The sequence below is a fragment of the Apaloderma vittatum genome, unplaced genomic scaffold (genome assembly GCF_000703405.1).
Source record: "Apaloderma vittatum isolate BGI_N311 unplaced genomic scaffold, ASM70340v1 scaffold18924, whole genome shotgun sequence".
In the NCBI taxonomy this organism is placed as follows: domain Eukaryota; kingdom Metazoa; phylum Chordata; class Aves; order Trogoniformes; family Trogonidae; genus Apaloderma; species Apaloderma vittatum.
This window is the reverse complement of record NW_009714686.1, coordinates 75270-97299: the sequence shown is the minus strand read 5'-3', so window position 1 is coordinate 97299 and position 22030 is coordinate 75270. Positions and strand designations below refer to the sequence as shown.

Below are 22030 nucleotides of genomic sequence, written 5' to 3'. Positions count from 1 at the left end.
AAAAACCACTATGGCTTTTTAAATGCTATCTATAAACACACAGTGCACTCAGTATCAAGGAAAGGACACAAAGCTGTCTCCCATGTCCACTGAAAGCTAGTCTGAAGAACAGGGTCTTTTATATGCTCAAAATGTTAGGAAACTACTCAGAAAGCACTTCACTTACTGAGAAAGGTGGATTTTTTGTTTTGTTTGGGGTTTTCTGATGAGTAAAAAATTACTCTTGGATTAACCAGAGAGAATTCTGAGGTATCGGAGAGGTATATTTCACATATACATACACACACATTTATGTGTGTACATGCATATTTATGTATACACATATACATGTATATGTATATATATACATGCACACACAGTCTTACATATAATAAAATGCCTGTGACTTCACTGTTCCCTTCATTTGTTATATGTGGATTATGTGTCACGCCAACAGCAGGCCACTAAAAATATGCTTAGCATTAAAGAACTGCATTCAGCTGTGCTAAGCATCCAGCAGCTCTATAGGTTTGGTACACATACACATGTAGGCAGAGTCGCAGAAACAGGCACCATGATCTGATGACAAAATGCAATCATTTCTACGTGCTCCCCTTTCTCTTTTTTTGTAAACGGTTGCCACTTCCTCATACAGGGTAGTTAGCCTTAGTACACAGATTGCAGGAACTCTGCGCTGAATACTGGGATCAGAGAATATTTCTAATCTTCCTGTGACACTCTTAACTCTCTTGAATTTGTACAAGCAGCAGCGACATCCACTCGAAAGAGCTGCAACAGTTGCGGATCTAAAGCTACACTTTCTCCTTCAAAAAACAGATGGCAGAAAATGCAGATGGCTCCTTTAAAAGATAGAAGAGAGCAATTACTAGGTAGGTTCTGCTAAGCACTGACCTTATACTTTAGGGCAACCTACCAGCATAATTGCTCCTTCATGTTCCTTCTCATCTTCTTTCACAATAAATACGTAGTGCAGGAGGTATTCACAAAACTGACAACAGCTCTCCATTTCTGCAGAAGAGGAAACTCATTTTCCCTGCATGTTCAAACCTGAACATATCACATCTGAACACGAGATGGGCCTGATAGCTTATCAGATCATTTGGTTAGGCTATTAGATGGTTGAAAAGGTGGCAGGAAACTCATAATGCCGCTTATGCTGCAAATATAAACTCCTTTCAGGCAAACCTGCTAACCTGCACCCTAAAGATATTTTGCAATAAGCTCTGTAGAATGCAAATTTCTACCGGAAAATATCATAAAGAATATCCTCCTCCCATATCAACACATACACCAGTTCTCTGGGCAGAATACCTTGTGCAGAAATTCACAGAGCACTAATATGTATCTGTTCTACAGGAACAAGACAAAAGGTGATGATACACTGGAATACTGTCTAAAGGACTTGACCCTTGAAGGTCCCAGTGAAGTACATTCATTTAAAATCAATGTCAAATTAAAAGGTGGAGGTAAATAAATTACCCTTCAGGCCGGTAGCCTCCTAGAAGGCAGTCAGGATTTCAAAGCAACTACTCTTTTGCTGTACTGAAGAATTGACTTTTATTCCTGCTTGCACCACAGGGACCCTTTAAAATGCTAGGAAACTTTTCACATTTGGCCACTAATGAAACTCTCTATTTAATGCCCAGTGAGGTTCAAAGTGCTGAACTATAGTTGAGGTCAGCTAAAAAGTGCTTGAAGTACACCAAATGATGCAATACAAATGGTGCAATACAAAACGTTCTGATAAAAGTAAAAATAAATCAGGCCCAAGGTTTAAAATTAGCCATTTGATAATAGTGGGCATATCTGATTCCCTAAGTCTCATCAGCAATAAATATCTCTGCACCTCACCTCTGTATGTGTAAAGTCAGGATAATGACACATTTTTATCATTGTGATGTTAAAGTCAGTATTATTTGTGAAGCACTCAAATGTTATGGTTGAGAGCGTGACAGATAAGCAAGCATGTGAGACAAACTAATGATTTTTTAATTCAATGATAGGTTTCAATGGTATGAATTTAATAAGACCTGGCACACACAGTGAATAAAGAAGATAAAGAAATGTTGAAAAGCTCCATGAAGAAGAGATCCTGTATGTGACCAGATAATTACTGCTACACTTTAGTACTTACGCACAAGAGGAATAAATTTAAGTGGCAGTGAAAACCTAACTCCTGACATCTCTATTCTTTTTTAACACTGACTTTGTAAGCCTGCCCTTCTTTTATAGCAGACAAAATGTGTGTGTACGCATGTGTATATCTTAAAATTGCAACTCCGTGGCAGAGAACCATTTCTGAAAATCGAAACTCCAAATTAAAAAACAAAAGAACAAGGAAAATCAAAACAAACTCAGAAAGAAGGGGGAAACTAATGGTAATTTGCTGTGAGTCAAGATGTCAGAAACTCAGTAATCAAGGACATTCCTTGGTATTCAATTTTTGAATTGCAGAAAGTCAGCACTAAGGGTCTTACAACTCTCATGGCACTTCTGTCCTTTTATATGATAGCTACACTATCTAACCATTTTATATTAATAGTGTGAACTTTATTCTCTGGATAGAGTGTCTTTTTTTCCTAGAGACTATCGTTAACTAATTGCTTTTGTTCTGGTTGCTGAAAGTTTCTAATTAGCTGTTCCAGAGATCTTTTTTGTGTGTCTTTCTTCCCTTGGGCAATTCCAAAATGTCTCTACAGAGGCCTGTATGCTTGTCAGGTGGCATAGGGTCACTGCTGTGAGGGATTTTCCCAATAAGCTGCTATCCAAGCATCCCTAACCTTACCATATTTTCTTCGCTCATTACTTGTTCAGTTCGTAAGTTGTTCAGTTAAATAGATAGGTAAATAGAAAGATTGATCAATAGATAGATAGATAGACAGATAGGCAGATACACACACACATAGATACATATATATATCATTATAATATAATGACATTGGTCATATTGCATACCACTGTTTTCTATGTATATCGGGGCTTCCTCTTTTTATATATGCAAAGGCAAGGGTGAGCCTATGAAATTGTATTTCTGATAGCTGTCACATCCAAGAAAAGACTTGAAAGAACATTACATGGATGTGATCCAGGTTTACAATTACTGGCTGCTACTTCCAAAGCTTCTGTACTACTGACCCATCTGCTTGGGCAAATATGTGCTTGGGCATAAAAGTTTGTTACCCAGGTTAGTCAGCCTGTCCTGGAGTTATGTAACTGAGCATTTTCAGAAAGACAGGCTGTGTGTTGACAATATCACCGGCAAAATGCAATGACACATTTTCTAAATAATCTTCTAAGAAAGACAAATTTATGGGTTCCTCTATTCTAATCTGCCCCCCTGACCACTGAAATCTGTCAGAACAAGGACGGTGCATAAGCCCCTGTAAATATGGCTCAGTTGTGCAAAACCAACAGTAATCCTTATAATACACAATCTAGCATCATACTTCTTATCTCCTGTTGTATAATCCCCCGCACTCATTAACCTCTTAGCAATATTACATGTAAAAGAAAAACCCCGAGTATTGTGAATTTCCCTTTAGCAGGACTTATCCTATATAATACAACTGTTTCAGTGACGTGCAGTGCAGCACAACTTCTCTCCTCTTCCTTCTAGAGTTACAAATCCTCTCCTTCAAGCACCAAGAAGGGAAATATAGCATTATGAAAGCCAAACACTATATCAGATATTTCTACTCAGTAGTTTGATCCCTCAAATAGAAATGCCAAAAAGATTCTGGTCTATTATAACGAAAGGATATCCACTGATTGTGGGTAACGCTTATGCTAGAAAACCAAATGCTATGCAGTGGATCAGTCATTGGGACCACATGCTTCTGACTTCACAACAAGTGCCCTATAAGAAAGACATTTTTGCATTCTACGGTCACCAAATAATAGGGTATTGTCAGAGGTCCCCTATGCCTTGAAATAGAAAGTTCTTTTTCATACAGTAATTTCATGTTGATATTTAACTTTGATTATTTTTTGACATGCAGAGTAATGAGTCCACAGATCAATTATCCTGTAGATTATGGTGTCAAGTATATTCATTTTTATATTTTTCTAGTCAGACAGCTAGCTCACAGTGCTTGCCATGCTAGGAGAAGGAGGTGAACACTGAAGATTCTGAACCTGCTTGACTTGAAAGAGAGAATAAAAAGTGCATTTCATTACCACATATATATGCCTGTATAAGGATAGTTTATCAGAGCACTCACACTGGGGTCAAGACGAGAGCTTTTCATGGCAGTAAAAAACTGCAGGGATAAATAGGCAAAATTAAAGTACTACTAAGGTAATAGTAAGTAACAAAAGCCTTACCGTCCAGGTGACTTGAACTGTCGTGGGTGTCAGCACAACAGGATTATGTAGTCGTACAATGACATCTCCCAGTTCTTTCTGGACTTGCCTGTGATCCACACCTTGTGCTGGTGGGCTGATGTCTGCCAGGTCAAGCACAGGCATGAAAACCATATGTTAGTGAGAAGAGTTATAAATGGCATTAGTAAGAATTACTGATTAGCTTAAAAACATGATTTAAACACTCTTTATAGTAATGTTCTTAAAACAATACAGTACTAAGGTCTTGCAAAGTATATCAAGTAATGCAAATAAACTCTTCACCTTTAGCTGCTTAGGAAATAATGATGTATAAAGAAATTTAAACAAGTACTCAAATTCAATGGTAAAGTTTTCTCAGACCTGGTTACGTGATGATAGAGATGCGATAATCACTGGTTCTAAAATACTCAGACAATAATAATGTTGTCCTCATGTCTGGAACCAAACTGTTTAGTAGAACTGAAGAAAATGAAGTTGGGTTTTTTTAAAAATTTTCTTAAATTATATATGACATTAAGTCATTATATGTTTCCAAACTTTCACTAAGCTTCCCCATCTCACATACCATGCACGCAAGAAACCAAACACTAAAAGTAGCATTTTCTTCTGCAAAGCAAATTTTCCCTTTACAGACATAGATAATGAAATCTAGTGTAAATATGAAAAAAAGGATTCAATTATATGAAGTCAAACTGTTTCTGACCTAATAAAAGGCCAACAAAAATACTCTACCACATATATTTCCTCTTCAAGATTACATCAAAGATTCCTTCAAAGTGGGGGGAGAAATTATTTCTTCTAGTCAACGTCTGAAGGAATTAGGTCACTTAACATACATCTATGGAAAATTGTGACCCCATCTCCAGCACCATCTGTGGCCCTAGTACCTAGTCTTCTGGGACCACATTTGGGTTAGGCCATTGTGTTAAACTTAATGAAATTGTATTACCTTTGCTAAACAGAACTGCAAATACAAATATGCATCAGACAATGGAGAAGATACGTAATGTGTCTTCTTAGTGATAGTTCCTAGAAATCACAATGTTCTGTAACATTGCACCAAAATGACAATGTACATTTACACCTATCTCCTAGCTAATTTATCACCACAGCACGTTCCTTCCCTCCAATTTAGACACAAATCAAGGTACTTTCTAGGAGCCAGTGCCCTTTAATGGATCCTGTAGGGATCTTGCAATGCTGTTCTTGGTCAACAGTTATGGATGCCCTTACCTATGTCAGTTGTCTATGTGGATTGCATAATGCCAGTTAGAAATACACATATTTGTTATTTCTGCTGGAATTTGCTTGCAATTATTCCAGAAGTGGGGATTTGAAAGACAAGCGCACATCACAGTCTAATATATTGTGCAGATCATATTCTGATACATTGTGATAATGTCTATATAGACATCTGTGAATTCTGTTTGGTTTTCCTGCAGGATTCACTAGCCAAAGATATTTTCCCTCTTTTTGGATCAACATCATGTCCTTGGAAGAAAATACATATATAAAAGGATTTTTTCCTCCCTGTAATGATCTTAGATATGGGAGTATATATCATGTGATTTCTTTTTATATTCAAAATATTATTAAGGAGAAATGATATTGCTCTTAACAAGGAAACATTTAAATATAAAAACTGGATTTGAATCACGTGCCTCCAGATTTTGAAAGAAAGTAGGTTTTGATCATCAATACTCCAGCTTCATAATTCTGGATTGTTATAGGTTCTGAGGCACCAATAAACAATATCGCCACAGGATTCTACTGATATTCAAATGAAAATGGCTCCATGGATCTCCAAAGGGAACATAATCCAAACATGGATGCCAATGAAAGAGCCTGTCTAGCAAAGCCTACTCAAAGTGACCAAGTAAACAGGGAGCCATAATAAAATAAATCTATAAAACAGCCACTCAGACTCGTTTACAAGAGGATAATTTACGATGCTATCCACAAAAAGCTATAATGCTTGGTACAAAATACCTACACCTAGGTTAAGTTATCCTGAGATATACAACCAATAAAGTAACTATACTCCCCCAGGAGTAAAGACATTTCTACACAGTGCGTTTGTATGAACTGCATTTCATCATTTTAATAAGACTTACATCCACAAATAAGGGAATAACATGGGCTAAGAGTAAGAAATGGATATCAAGATGTACATGTGGAATTCTGTTTTCTGGTACATACACTTAGAAATACATGCATATATGATGTCACAGTGTAATGTCTTGTAATTTTTGCACTTGGTGGAAAAGCTATCTGTCTATAAGGGTATCATCAAGTACTGAAGTAATAAAATCATGATTCAAGCAAAACTGGCTCAAGAAGCTATATTCTGATCACAATTAAGAGGTCTCTCAAATTAAATTGGTTACATACTTTAATATCTCTTTCAACAGCTTCCAGTGAATTTACTATTAGTTGCTAGTAATTTAAATTTCAGGGATAAGATTATACAGAGTTTCTTTAAAGTGTTTTTTAATATATGTTCTGGTCTGTTCATAATCCAAACAAGAAATCAAATACGTTCTTAGAGTAACTACTGATTTCTCTGTCCTTATTTGATGTAAGCCATATAAGGTAAACCTTCTGGAAGTGCCTGATTGTCTACTTGTAGTCCACTGATGAAAAGATCCATAAAAAGCTATTACTTGCATTTGCTATACTTAATACTAGGAAATTAAATGCTCAGCTACTGAAGCTGCCACAGACACCTGTTGCAAATTAATATTATTTAGTACTGTTAAGGCTGATTTTTTCTTTCTCTATGGCCACTGTGAATAGGCTTTCTACTGTGTGTCAGCTTCTTCTGTGAGCCTGAATCGAATTCAGGCATAATTAGAAATCACATCAAAACATTATGTTAATTTTCAATTGATTTTATGATTTAATTCTATTAAACTGCAGGCTTGCAAAGGAGCTATAAATCCTGTACATGTCTCCGGGTGCTTGACTGCTAAACAGCTTCTGGAAATGTAAGCTGCAACACATGCTGTAGCTAATTAAAAGACATGTTTTCACTGAAATCAAATTGCTTGTCAGTATGTCAGATAAAAAGTCTATACTTGACACTTAAATGCCAAACAAAGTTGTTTTTTTAACTAAGTGATAAGTTATTCAGACTAAAAGGCTGGTGCAATGAAAGCATGAGTCACCCTATAATAATGGGAGAGTAAGGAAGAGAAGAAAACTTCTGATATTCTGTGCATAGCCAAGCCATGAAATCCCTGCCCAACTCACTCCAGCTTTTTGGAATGCAGCCCTGCTTCTCCTTTTACAGAAATTATTACTGTTTTGAGGGGAAAATTATTAAAGACATATTCTGTGATTTATCGAGGAATAGACTGGGATAGGAGAGGTTGGGTGTGATGGCTACATGATAAAGAAATACAACTCTGCTCCCGTTTCTCCCTCTCCACCTAGGACCAGCAAAGGACCCAAACCACTGTCACATGCTGGAGGCTGATACAGGATGCCATAAACAGAGACAGAGGATCTCAGTCTACATTAGCTGTGAGAGAAACAATTACTTTGGACTCCAAAAAACTATGATTCCAAAAAACCTAATTCCTGTATTCCAACCTGTTTAACACAGAACTACACTCTTGAATGAAGTATTGAAGTGATGTGTTGTCAAAGACAAAAACCCCATGCTATGAAGAGAAATTTGTTTCAATATGCAAGAAGAGATTGATGTAATGCGGACAGAATTCAATAGTCAATTCAATACCAATGGAGGATCACAGCTCTCAACTACATCACCACCTTGTAAATGAGGGATTTCACTTCAGTCTTCTCTCTTGGTTTATGCAGTGGATTAACACAAAGAATTCCAAAATTTCTGTAAGTAGAAGACCCGTACTTCTCTCACTATAACTTCAAAATATTCTTACATACAGATGCCTTAATTTGCATGAATCCCCTGCCTCAATATTGCACCAGATTTATGAACGCACCAAATCTAAGTGAACTGCAAACCACAAGGTCTACGATGCACAAAGGATTAAAGAGCTGTCCTACCTCTCCTAAGCTCCAGACAGATAGAGCAAACATTGGACTAACTTTTATCATTATTGGTTAAGCTCGATTCACGATTCCTTCAGACAAAGTTTTAGTACCAAATGGCCAGACTGACGTATTGGTCAGCTCTCAGTTCCTTTTTTCTATTTTAGCTCAACCATGTAAGCCTTAATAATTATTCTTACCTTGTGTTCGGACAGGATCTGACACAGGACTGGGATCACTCAGACCCTGTGAGTTGATAGCTCTGACCATAAACAGGTAGATTGTATTGGGGCGCAGTCCTCTGACAGTGTAAAGAGTGGTCTTCACATGGTTGGCCACCGTTTGCCAACTGTTGCTCACAGATTGACTACAATGAGAAGAAAGTTGAAGATTATAGACTAATGCCAGAGAAAAATAAAGAAGTAACTCTACACCAAGTTTAAGTATAGGGAAAAGTAGTAAAAGATTTATTTAAGAATAAAAACACATTTGTTTCATTTAACTCATCAATATGGGATAAAAAAATAACAGCGCTATCAAAAATATTTCTCCTTTCAACAGAAGCAAAATCTTTTGTTATCTTTCTAAAATAAATACCTGCAAAGGGAAAGTGTGGAAAGCTGCATAGTAAATTTGAATGACAAATAGGCCAATGTTAGAAAGGAAAATTCTGTTGAAAGGAAAATCCTGTTAAAAGATTAATTTTCTATACTAGTAGGTAAATTATGTCAATAAATTGTCATTGGAAGAAAACCATTCTCCTTGAACTAAATTCATTCTCTAAATTACAAAAAAAATCTCCCCAAAACATGCTTGCAAATGAAGGAAAGAACATGAATTTTTCTTCTGTCACCATATTTTCCATTGGATATTATTCTAATTAGATTGCAATCCACTGTATGAAGAAATTTCGAATGTGATTTTTAAAAGAGCTTTTAAAGAAAAACATGGCTTTCGATAAAGCTATTGATGCGATGCCATTAAAGATTATCTAGGGTGATATATCACAAAAGTTTAAAGAGAAAATTTTATTTTATTGTGTTTCGTTATGCAGCTTTGATATAAAAATTCTTTAAATATATTAAAAGGAAAAAGAAAATGGAAAGCCACGTTTCATGTTATTTCTATTGTTTCATTCATGTAATGCATAAAGGATAAGGTCCAAAACAAAATCAACAATCTGCACATACAGCCATGTTTGTTTCATATCAACATAGTAGGATGAAACATTACTGCTATAACTTCTTAAATTTGTATGATCATATGATTTTGGCAAATTATTGCACAAATTTTAATTAAAATATGAACTAAACTATTCGTCATTTGCTTTAAGAATGTGCACATGTTTAAGCTGAAGTATGCATTGCCAATACATGTGAGAGGTATGGCTCACTCTTAAACAAAATTGCTGAACTGGAGGCCGGGAGTTCTTTTGTATCATGTATTAATTGCTGCTGTGTGGAAGGGAGCAGCTGGATTCTCTTCAGCCTCAGGCCGAAGGATGAAATCCTAAATTATCAACACCAGCCTTTTCAGATGAATGTTTTAATCTATCTGAACCAGTAAAAAATAGAAATTTAAAGTGCCTTGACTTTTAATAGGTGCTGCTTTAACAAGAACAGGAATTAAAGTATTAAGACAGGCTTCAGGATTATCCATTTATTTTCAGATTATTTGCAATACGATAGACAAAATAAGACTCGCCCAAATGCAGCATTCCCACAGGAGATTTACTGAACATCAATGCTAAGAGAAAAGTAACAAATAATGAATGTAATGTCCTGTTAAATTCCAGTTGACCTGAAGAAGTAGTTAGATGATCCTCTAATCAATCACTTAGAAAAAAGTGATAAATTAAAAACAGTTATTTAAAAAATAAGAATCAATGCCTGACATAGGAGTTGAGTCTTTTAATGAACTTCTGAAGACATGTGTAGAGTCCAAAAGAACACCACAATACCAGGAGAACAGCTGGTACTAGGGTTTAAGCAAAAATAGAAAGTGGAATAATTCACATACCTAAAAGCCTCAATGATATACGCACTAGCTGGTAGGCTTCCAGGGGTCCCTGGTTGCCAGGACAGGGTGACACTGTTCTTAGTAACATCAGTGACCTGAGGTTTGGATGGTGGCCCAGGGAGGTCATTTATATCATAATTTTTACTGACTGTTGCTCCACCAGATTCTGTGAGGGGCAAATGGAAAACAATTACTTTTTATGCCTGATTGTATAAATTTGATAGAAGTAGAGGATTAAAAGGAAAAGATGTGAAGAATCTGCAGAATGAGCACAGCCATTGTTCTTAATCTGTAAAGAACTAAGTCAACAATTGCATTACCACATATCTTTTTGGATGAAGATCTATCATTCTTTAGGTACAGACTGAAAGAAAAAACCTTAAAAAACACAAAAGGTTATACATAAATATATCAAAAAAGAGAAAAGAGAGAACTTTGCTAAAATTTACACAAAATACCAAAATCCTCAGTTACTAAAAGGCTGAGAAAGTTCCTATGTTCAGATCAACTCCAGTACTCACAGAGAGCACACTGGACTTCAGTAGGCCTCTGTGAAGGCATAACAGTTTTCTGGACAAATCCACATTTTATTGATACTCCTGTCCTGGAGAGTTACAGCATACCACTGCCACTGGACACAAATGCAAATTGTTACAGGATCAATGGGCATTTAAAGATATTCCCACCTAAAATTTCTCCATCTCAATCCCAGAATTTCTAGAATGAATTATTTGATTCAAAGTGCTCTAATATGGTCTATACTTTCATTTTATGTCAACTGAAGAACAGCCTCTGGACATTGCTTACCTGTCACCTCCAGCACAGCACTCCAAGATGTCTCCCCACTGGAACTTGTAGCAACACAAGTGTAAGTCCCAGTATCGGACAGCTAGACATAAAAAACAGTTAAAAGCAGTTTTAACAACCTTTTAGAATCAGCTGATTGAGTTTACTCTGAATTTTTCTAGTTTTTTTGTGGGAAGAAGGACTTAGCCTACATTTTACAGCAGACTAGAGGGCACCAGACGTTTTCAAACAATCATTTAATGGTGGCTTACTTTTAGAGAACTGTAATAAGATTACTTTTCTCTAATACTTTCGTAATTCTGATTTTTGTATCATTAATGGGACAAGTACAGCATGTGAGTGCTACAGAATGGATGTTTTAGACAATGCTAATCTTCATATTGTTTATGACAAATGCAGGTGAAAACAGGCAACAATATAACAATTAACTTCTTAGAGGATAAAATGTCGCTATTCAGTATCCCATGATGACCCAGAGGTACGGTTTTCAGTGCCAAGAATGCTGCTACCTCATCTTATACTCTTACGACAGATGAAGTCATGTCTACATAGGCCACCACACATACAAATATGGTCGCTGACACTTAACAGTGGTTCTCTCTACACAGACTTTTCTTCTGTTTCACATAGGATTTTATTTCAGGTTTGCAAGGCATTTTGGTAGCAGAAAAAAAATAATTTGTATAAAAATATTCTCATTCCCTTGTCAGTTCATATACTTCAAATTTATTTGGGGAAACCGGTTTGAATTATATAGTCAATATTAATCTCATTGCTGTATAAATTGTTCTACTGGAAAAGTTGCCAAGTGTTTTGCAATTCCCTACTTAAATTTAAAGTAGAGATTTCTGAGAGAGGAACTACTGAAGACTATAGAGACAGAGGAGCCCTCCCACCATGATGTATAAAGCATGGTAATATGGAGATAGAGGCATAAGAGGGAGAGTGCTGACTCTAGTGATAAAGAAGAATAATTATATTCCCCATCAGATGACTTGACGGAAGCAGGACTGCATCCAAGACTTTAAGGTTGTAACAGGTTTTCTGCATGATGTATAAAGCATGGTAATATGGAGATAGAGGCATAAGAGGGAGAGTGCTGACTCTAGTGATAAAGAAGAATAATTATATTCCCCATCAGATGACTTGACGGAAGCAGGACTGCATCCAAGAAGCCTTACGGGACTTTAAGGTTGTAACGGGTTTTCTGCTAAATGCACATTGGCACTATAGCAAATGCTTATACCTCACTCCTTAAAACCAATGTCAAGGCAAATAAGTGAGATGCTCTTTAGATTACTTGTTTACATATAATTTAATTGATTTTTAACTTTTTCATGTTTCAACTTTGTTGGTGTTTTATTCAGATACACTGAAACTGCAGTGTACCATTCTTAAGGGCAGGAAGCAACTGATTAATACCAGTTCAGTTGTCTGAATGACCATAACTTGCACTTTAGGATATATTTTTCCCATGAATACAAGCAATAATTAAACTCCTCTGACAATGGCTCAGAAACTCAAAATATAGCGGTATTGCTAATGAAATGAGAAAGACTAGTGAAAGGAGACAGAATTTCCAGAAGAGCCTTATAGCATTCTGAAGTAATGTTTTATTTTGCTTCTTCTGAGTTTTTATTAAATATATGTCTTCATTATGTGATAATAGCGACTATTTCTCAAGGCTATGGTTCTCAACTTCATTTGTGTACTACCGTGACAGATGTTGTATGGTATACTCAATGAAGCATGTGGTATACACAATAGAGTAACTTTCAGAAGGCAAACTCAACACACAAAGCAAGCTGGAGATATGCTGTCTCTTGCAAGTTATGGTGAATTATCTAACTTCCAGAATGTGGATTGATTAGATACAGATATAGTGTATTGATAATTCAATTATTTATACTATTTTTGTGCTACAGAAAAAAACAACAGTGGAGGTGAATGGAAAATCTTTGCTATCCAGTAAAATACACAGTTAATTCTTTAGTTAATACAGGTGTCTAATCTTGTGTGGTACATTTCTATGGAGCACAATGGAGTTTTCTGTTAGTGTTGACCTGAGAGGGTACTGAGTGACGTATGCGAGCTTTTAGTTTTCTTCCTCAAAGCAACTGGAAAGATTGGCTCATGAGAAAAATCTTCAGGTTCATGTTTGTGACTGTGGCCCATGGTTCACTGTGACTGTTGCAGACTCCTGAATAATTTGTTTTATACACAGAAAGAGAGTTACATAAGAAGACGGTCTCAACAGTTTAAACAGTAGTGGCTCGTCTTTACCCATATCTTGAAATCTTTTATGATTGCAACGGTGATTATTATTTGTGAGGAGAGGAGAAGGCTGAGGATATGTGAGTGATAAATACTAAATTGTTTCAAACTCGGGTATACAAAGGTACTTAGACATATTTCGAGGTGACGTTTTGCTTAGGAAGTGTTCCTAATCTTTGCTCAGGTAGTCCTGAGAGAAAAGTTAAACATTCCAGATTTAAATCCATATTTAATTCATAACAATTGCAAAGCAGAGGAGAAATCTGGGGTTTATGGCTGTGTGTGTTTTTTGTTCTCCAGTCTGAGTCAAACAGTGCACATTACTGCAATTAAGGCGTTCATAAAAAATGTCTTTCTGGGCCTTTAAGAAAAATTGGTTACTAGCGAATGAGCCACTTAAGGATCAATAAAAGCTCCATGTCTTTCTAAACCACACTCACTACTAATACCATTTTCTTCTTCCCTTGCAAGCAATGTTTTTCCCTTTCGTTGACAGATCTTGTGTCTCTAACAGCGAGATTAATGCGCTGGCATGATTCAGAACCAATTTCACTGTTTGCATAGCTGCACGCAGACAGGTATCCCATGAGCTTCTGCCTCATGGACACTCCACAGAAGCCATCATCGATGCCTGAAAGTTTGTTTGAAATCACTAAGCTTCCACCTTTAATTGCTGCTTTCTAACACTACCGGGGAATCTTGACTATTCAAGCGCACTCTTTAATCCAGCTCTACAGGAAAAACGCATTAACCTTCATGGCCTAAACCTGCCTTCAGCCTAGGGAGGAAGGATAAATTGTTTACTCAAGGAAAGCTAGCATAAATTTTTTAATAAATTCCATTTTGTTCCAAGGAAGTTAACAATTCATCTATGATCACTGACGAGTTGGTATCAGAAAAAACTGCTCTTTATGTCTTGTCCTTGATAGTGACATTTATTGACTTTTTTTGGATAGCAAAGCTAAGTGCAGAAATTACTGCTGATGAAATTAAATGGTTTCTGAAATTGTCTTTCACTTCTTGACATATAATTATATTTACCTTATTATTTTTCCATCTACATGCTTTTCCACACACACAGAAACAAAAATGTATTTTTAACTTTGAACAGGGAAAGAATAGAAGCCCAAACAAAGATTAGGGATGCAATGTTTATCAACAAGATCTGTCATTTTGCTATTTGGAATATTTTAAATTTCTTTGTACTTTTAAGATATAATATCATCTCATGTATCAAAATGTAAGTATTTCATTTGGAATAGAAATCCTTCTGCATAGGACTATGTATGTTACAGCATTAGTTGTCGTCTCCCATCTGCAGTCTGATAGAACATCTCCAGCAAGCGTAACATTGGAATAAATGAGCCAGCTCAAGACTGCCAAGACTCATTGACGGAGAAAGTGCATGGCCAAACCCTGACAAACTCCAGAATCACTTGCTAGCACAATAACTCCTTGGAAAATTATGATCAGGCATTAAAAATGAACTGTTCTAAGTTTTAACAGAGACAAAAGGCCAATGACTTCATGGTAAGACCAACTAAAAGGATACATGTCTGGCATTCCCCAACTCTTGTTTTATTGCAACATATGCAAGATTTTAAATATCAATTCTATTTTTAGGGAATTCTAATAGAACTACCTGATACTAGTGTGGCTCTTCTCCCTGCCCTCCCTTCCCCTATCCCCTACACAATGTTGAAGAATGAAATAGCATGTGGACTTGATGAGAATTTCCCAGTAAAACAGATAATTAAGTTAATTTTGAAGACAACAGAGAGCAAGACAGCGGACCTATTTGAGGCACACACCAACAGCTCAGGACTAACTATGTACCACTTGTAGCACTTGTTTTGTTGTCACTACTCACCCGAAGAGTTTTAATCTGAAGTGTCCCCTGATCCTGTATGGATGTTCGAGAGTCTCTGCCCAGGAAGGTGAATCCTTCTTTTAACCAGCTGATGACAGGAAGGGGGTCGCCGGTTGCCTTGCACTTCAGCAAGGCTGTCCCATCCACTGCCAGTGTCTGATTGACTGGCCCCTGGAGGATGATGGGTGGAGGCCGATCTGTCAAGACTAAACAGTGACACAGGCATTGGCATCCACATCTTTAACGTCCCTCTGCTGCAGTTAGCCCTTTTCCTTGACACAGTACAATTTGGACAGACTGGTTTAAGTTGGCCTCTAAAAGGTTAAAATCATTATTTTTGGAAGAATTTTATTTCACTACTGAAGTAAGACTTAGATACATAAATTCTGCTAGCAAAGATCATCAAACTCATTTGATCAAAATAGGTTTAAAATTAAGACCTTGATTGATAAAGAACTGAGGTACCTATCTTATTTTTTCCAATTTAGGAAAGCACTTAAAGCATGTTTAATGTTACATGGAAATGTCCTTAACTGCTTACGTGATTTAGGGTCTAAAAGAGAAAATCTGTTAAAGTTCAAATTAAACAACATGGTCATTCTAGTGTAACGTACCAAACATACTCCCATTCATGCCCAGCTTGCAAGTTTTCATCAGCAAAAATACCTAATAATAATACAAACCAGTTTCTTAATCTGAGTGATCTAAATGACTGTACCATTCCTTCCAGTGGAGAAAAGTTTAAACTCAGTCAAGCTATTTAACAGCTTACTTATCAAACCATTTAGTTGCCTTCTAAAGCCATGAACTCTCTTATTTTTTTCCTCTAGTAATTTACATTTGCATGCTTGAAATACTGCTTAGAGGACTCTGTAACCACTGAGCAAGTGCATGACTGCATATAAATCTTATTCCATGACCAGTGGGATATCTTAAAGATGAGGTAAAATGCTCATGCTCTCTTTTCTTGAAAGACCAATTTTTCACAAATAATTCTGCTGTTGAACCTATTCTCTGAGCCATCTGTTAAGCAGCAAAATATAACTCTTTGTTCCTAAAGAATGTGTTTATACAAAATGAGTGTGAAATACTCGAATAAAATCAAGTCTATGATTCCATAAAATCAGTATTACAGAATTGAGAATTCATTCGTATTTATATATTCAGCTGCCATACTGCTGTTGTTTCACATCTTTGAAAGACTGAACATGATTGATATTAAATACTGTAACAGGTAGGATCAGCTCCTAAACTGGTGTATATTAGCCTGCCTCCACTGATGTCAACTGAATTTGAATAATTTATCCTAGTAGAGAATCTGGTTCATTACAGAACGTACACAACACCTGACTCTAACAATAAAGCGAAAATAAATTATTGTGAAGCAAAACGGTTTCTGTTGTGTTTGAGCTCTTTGAGATGCAAACCTCTGGAACCTTTGATAGATTCAAAGTGCTTTCATTACACTATTTAATAAATAAAAATATTAGGGAGATGTTACTGGTACATTTTGTACCTAAAATAATTGCTTCTGAAATTGCAATCTTGCAAAAATACTAACTACCTTCTTTTGTAAACGAAATGCACAAAAGATAGAATCATTAGTATTAGTAGCACCTGCAGTGTGAGTTTATCACATTTACTGAAACAGACACTGAAAACAGGAAGCCAATACAGATTATTTATTATCACCAGAAGGTGAAAGCTATTTTGTAAATTCTGAAATATCACTCACTGAACTCAGAGACAGGACAGATGACACTATACTACAAGAAAAGAGAAAATGTATTTTCACCTTGATATGAATTTTTTAATCTTGTGGAAAGTTCCTTATGACTAAACAGTTCAGTCATTTGGTGAAACAAAGATTGATCTCAGCCCATAGGTACTGTCATGCAGCGTGAGTAAATTCAAACAAAAACCTATCTGTTTAAGTTTTCCTTTAGATTCAGTGTAAAACAGCAAATCTCAGTTTTCTAGGTAGCTATAAATTAAGGAAAAAGAATTACTTAAATTGCTAACTCTTCCACTGTAGTTATTTGCTGTGCCTAATTGCCATTCATATGCGTAGCAATGTAGGTATTTTCAAACTCTACTGCATTAGAGATATTGTTCTTTGGCATGCAATTAGTTTTTTTACAGCCCAAATGAGGAGCTCATAATCCTTTAAATAGCTCTGATCAATAGTGTAATTGAAAGTCTCCTGGCCAGAAGGAATCTTCATTTTCAAGGGTGTTATGGGTGAAAGACCACTACAGGTTTCCATGACACTAAGGCTAAAGGTTAAATGAACACTTAGGGTTTCCACTGATCTGTGAATGACTGTATTGTCTTCACAACTCTGACTTGTAAATCTTCTCTCAAACGTGTTTATGTGCTTGTATTCCTACTACGTAGGCCTCCTTGTTATTAAGGATCCAAAACTCAGATAGAGGTTTAAAAAGATAGATCCTAAGTATTCTGAAAAACAGAGATGTAATGAAAAATATCCCTAAAAAGGCTGGGCATTTTGTTAGGTTCTTTTACAGCATTTTATTTTTTTTATTTAAGTTTAGCACTGTTTTTCTAGCAGGAAGCTTTCATATCTATTCCATAAAAACATGCTGTGCGGCTAAAACATATTTGCATAGTAAAAGGTAAGTTGATTTCAGAATTGATTTAATTTTTAAAAGTGGTTTTGAAAATATTTGCCAGCAATGACATATTTATATATTCTGGAAACTGAAAAACTATCAGATTCCTTTAGTAATAAGATGCAGCTTAAATTTTAAGCAGAGTACTGGAAAAGAACAAATTGTATTTGTTAATGAGCAGTTTATTCACTACAAATGTAATTTGGGTTGACTAAAATAATATTTACATTTGAGTGGAATTTGGTGAAACTACAACAGGAAATTAAAATAAGAATGACAAAATGAGTTCTTCATTTTGGCACTTCCACAACCAACATTTCAGAAGTCTTCCTGGTGAATTAATGGTAAAAATTAGACAAAAGTAAGGAAATTCTCATGATGAACACTATTACGATAGGGCAGAGTGTTCCCTGAGAGGTGGAAAAGCAGAGATCAATTCTTCCTCTGTCTTTTTTGTGCAAGAGCTTCACAGGAGTAATATACATTTGCGCAATATACACTTGTGTAATACACATTTGATGAGGGATAGAAATCATAGTGGCCAGATTTGTAGGCAAGTAAACTGTGAGTGATATTAAATTATTCAAGGAGGATCTGAGAGGGACATATCCCAGAATATTCACTAGTCCTAGAGTAAAAAAAAATAAAATTGCAGAGGAGTTTGGGAAATATGCCTTAATTGCCTATTCCAAATCAGTGGTGAAGGAGCTGTTGAGATATGCTGCCAACCCCCCCCCCTTTTTTGTTTTTCCTTTAATTCTGTTCTGAATTATCCTAAGGTCTAACCTTTTGCTTACCAGAAACACGATCTTTTTAATTAAATTAATCTCCCCAAACAGTTCATTCTTATGTTGCCAGGAAAATCCACAGTGGGCTTGCTCCTTCATCCCAACACTTGCCCTAAACAGCAACTGCCAGGTAACTGGGCAAAACAGGCTGATCCTACAGTTGAGCATGCAGTGATAAATTTTATATTATATAAATATTAATAATGACTAGATAAGGAGAAATTGAGAACTTCTCCAAACTATTCTGTGAATGATAGATAAATTTACGGAATAAATCACTACTTGTAAACTATTCTTTTTATCTGGAGCACAGATATAGTTAGATGGAAGCATTTGCCTTATTTGCATGATCTGTCATTGTGAGCTGCATATGCACTTCTGGAGTTTGAAAGGATTGCTAAGATTGTCTCAATTTTAATAATGATTTTGCTTTTCCAGATGTGCGTTATACAGTGGATTTTATGATAGCCTTTCAAGAAAATACAAGATTTGAATTTCAAATACACTGAAGACTCTTAACATAGTCTATAATCAGTAAAATTATCACTCAACTCAGCACATTTCATCACAGCTAGTAATCTCTTCTCATGTGAACACTTGAGTTAAAAATATTTCCAGTAAAGACTTATAAGTGCAAAAATGTAACAACTGAAAGACTGCTATATATGGTGTAATTAAGCACTTGTTTTTCTGCACATGACATATGTTTTCATTCTGTATTGGAACTTCAATTGGATCTAAATTACTCTGGATCAAACAAAAATGTGTTCAAAATGAAAAAGATGTCTCGCCACTATTATTAAATCATTAACCAAACAGAAAAATTCTGGGCTATGAAGTAAAACTGAAATCACCAGCCAAAAACTAGAAGACTAATGCTTAAGTACATAAGTAGTATATGCAGTTTTTCTCTTTTATTACATTTTAAAACACATCACCTCAGACTTCCCTACTAATAAAGATCATTAGCGTCCATAATTTCAGCTCGGCATCAACTAAAACAGGTTATTTAGACATTTATGGTCAACTTCGTAACTGAAAGAAATTAAAAAATACCTGTGTTCTAATGGCAGATTTATTGATATGGTCTCAGTTCCACAATAGTGTTTTGGCACTTTTCTTCTGACTTCACTTGCCCTTTGACTCAAGGATGAAATGGTATTTCTATAAAGCGACCTTGTATTATTTTTATAATGATCATGCTGACAGTGGGTTCTGGAAAGCATTTGAAGAATGCAGGCCTTGTACTCCTTGAGCAGCAGAGACACCAGCTAATTTCTCCAGCAATGTGGAATGCACACTGCCTTTAATTAGAATTAACTGTATGTGAGTTTGCATTTTAGCAGAGACACTTTTGTGAGCTTTCCATTGACTTCTTAAATAAACTAATGAAAATTCCAAAGAGGTCAATTAGAATTCCACTCCCTCCCTCTGTGGCCAAGAAACAGATAAAGATGGACCACAGGCTTTGTCTGTCAAAACGAAGAATTTCTCATCACTAATATCCTTGAACCTGATTTGATCCACTCAGCCTCTGGTGCAGTAAATCTGTGCAGCACCAGCAGGTGCAACCATTAACAGCTCAATGTCCTCTTAGCTAATGTTTGTGTGTTCTATTTATTCCAATCACAGTCACGGCACTGACTCGGGCAGTGCTATGGACAGATATTAAAAAATATTGCCTTTCCATTAATTTTAAATGACCTTTTCATCTACATTTAAATTTGAATTGAATGAAAAGGCATCATTTTGTCGCAGACCATGAGAGAAAGGACTTAAAGAGATTGCAAAGGGAAGGATAGTCTTCAGTCTCCAGAAACTACTTTATAGAAAAGCAATGTGCTTGTAAAGATGCAAGGATAAGGCAGAAATTATCTCCCCTTGTCATAAAAATATAGACAACTTTTGGAAAACAAAGAAAAGGCATCAAATTAATGCTCAAACCTCTATAACATGAGCCTGAATCTCTCTACCTGTCACTTGTGATGAATATGCTCTTCTGAAAAGCCAGATTATTCAGAATTAGACATTTTTTCAAACTTTCATGGCGCAGGCAGGTCTCTAAGGGAACAGTAAAAGTAGACCTCTGCATATAACAACAGTTTTAATGGCAAAAATTCATCAAAGTCTGTCAGACGATATTTAATGAGTCAGTTAAGATAAGGAATAGTGATGCCGGGGAATGTCACAATCTCCTGGTATAAGAGAAATCCTCTTGTTTTAAAGCATGCAGTCTGCATTCTATCCACAATGGGATGGAAGAGTGATATCAACAGGATCCCTGACACATGAAAAGGATTCACGTGTGCAGATGGAGTAAGATAAACTTGAAGGCAGGATAAATTTCTAACCCCAAATTTTGAGACGGAAAGCATCAAGATAGATCATGCAGTACTTTTTCCTTCCTGAAAACTTTTCTATATCTATGTATTTTCATGGCTCTTTTTACATCTAACTTGTCTTATTCACCAAGGGACTAAAGGACTACATTTTGTAGCCGCTCTAAACCAACAGTACTCCAGTAACTTCAAAGCAACTGTGTTGATTTAATCAAGCTAAGGACACATCCCCAAACTAGCTGCTAAGATAATACTGAAGATCTGTGGGAATTGAGTCTCATTTTTCTGCACCCGAATTCACTGCCGCAATCACAACTATTCATTCTTTGTAATGGTTTTTTTTTTGCAATTCTGTCTTAGCTCTAGTGAAGTAAGCAGCTTGCTTTCTCACAAGCCTTATTCTATGCTGGCTTGTCCCTTGTTTGCTTTTTTAAAGAACCTCCAGAAAGCAAGCAAAAGACAAACTAGACTTCAATGCCTTTTTGATACCGTAGAGAACTGCACTGTATTTTGTGTAGAAACACATCTGTTTAGTTGTATGAATTATCTGTTTAGTTGTATGAATTATGTGATCTCATATGCCTTTATTTACATTGCTTTTAAAATACTTTTGACAGGAAAAAGAAAAGTAAGAATTTCTATAGCTCACCATCAGTAACCTCCAGCTGAGCCTTTGCTAAAATGCTTCCAGCAACCGTCAGTGCTTGACAAATGTAGTAACCTGCGTCAGACCGCTGAATGTTGGTAATAGTGAGGTCTCCAGTCGGTGACACTGAATACCTGCTGTTGGGTTGGAGAGGCTGGTTTGGGAAGAGTAGATTCTGCAAAGAGAATTCGTCTCACATCAATTCAAAAGACAAAAGCACTACTTTTCCCTCAACTAGAGAGACAATGATTTTCCCTTAAAAGTACTATATATAAACCAGAAGAAGAAGTAAG

At 36.1% G+C, this 22030-nt stretch overlaps 1 protein-coding gene across 1 annotated transcript in view; it reads right to left on the bottom strand.

Annotated features, from left to right (window-relative positions):
- Positions 1-22030, bottom strand: part of ROBO2 (roundabout, axon guidance receptor, homolog 2 (Drosophila)) — a gene marked incomplete at its 3' end in the record, with an annotated part of 112091 nt that overhangs the window by 33312 nt on the left and 56749 nt on the right. Inside the window, exons 8-13 of the mRNA XM_009868869.1 lie at positions 21741-21912; positions 15332-15537; positions 11188-11269; positions 10381-10546; positions 8562-8728; positions 4324-4445 (exon numbers count right to left, since the gene is read on the bottom strand). Coding sequence (XP_009867171.1) covers positions 4324-4445; positions 8562-8728; positions 10381-10546; positions 11188-11269; positions 15332-15537; positions 21741-21912 — 915 coding nt within the window. The remainder of the gene's footprint in view (positions 1-4323; positions 4446-8561; positions 8729-10380; positions 10547-11187; positions 11270-15331; positions 15538-21740; positions 21913-22030) is intronic.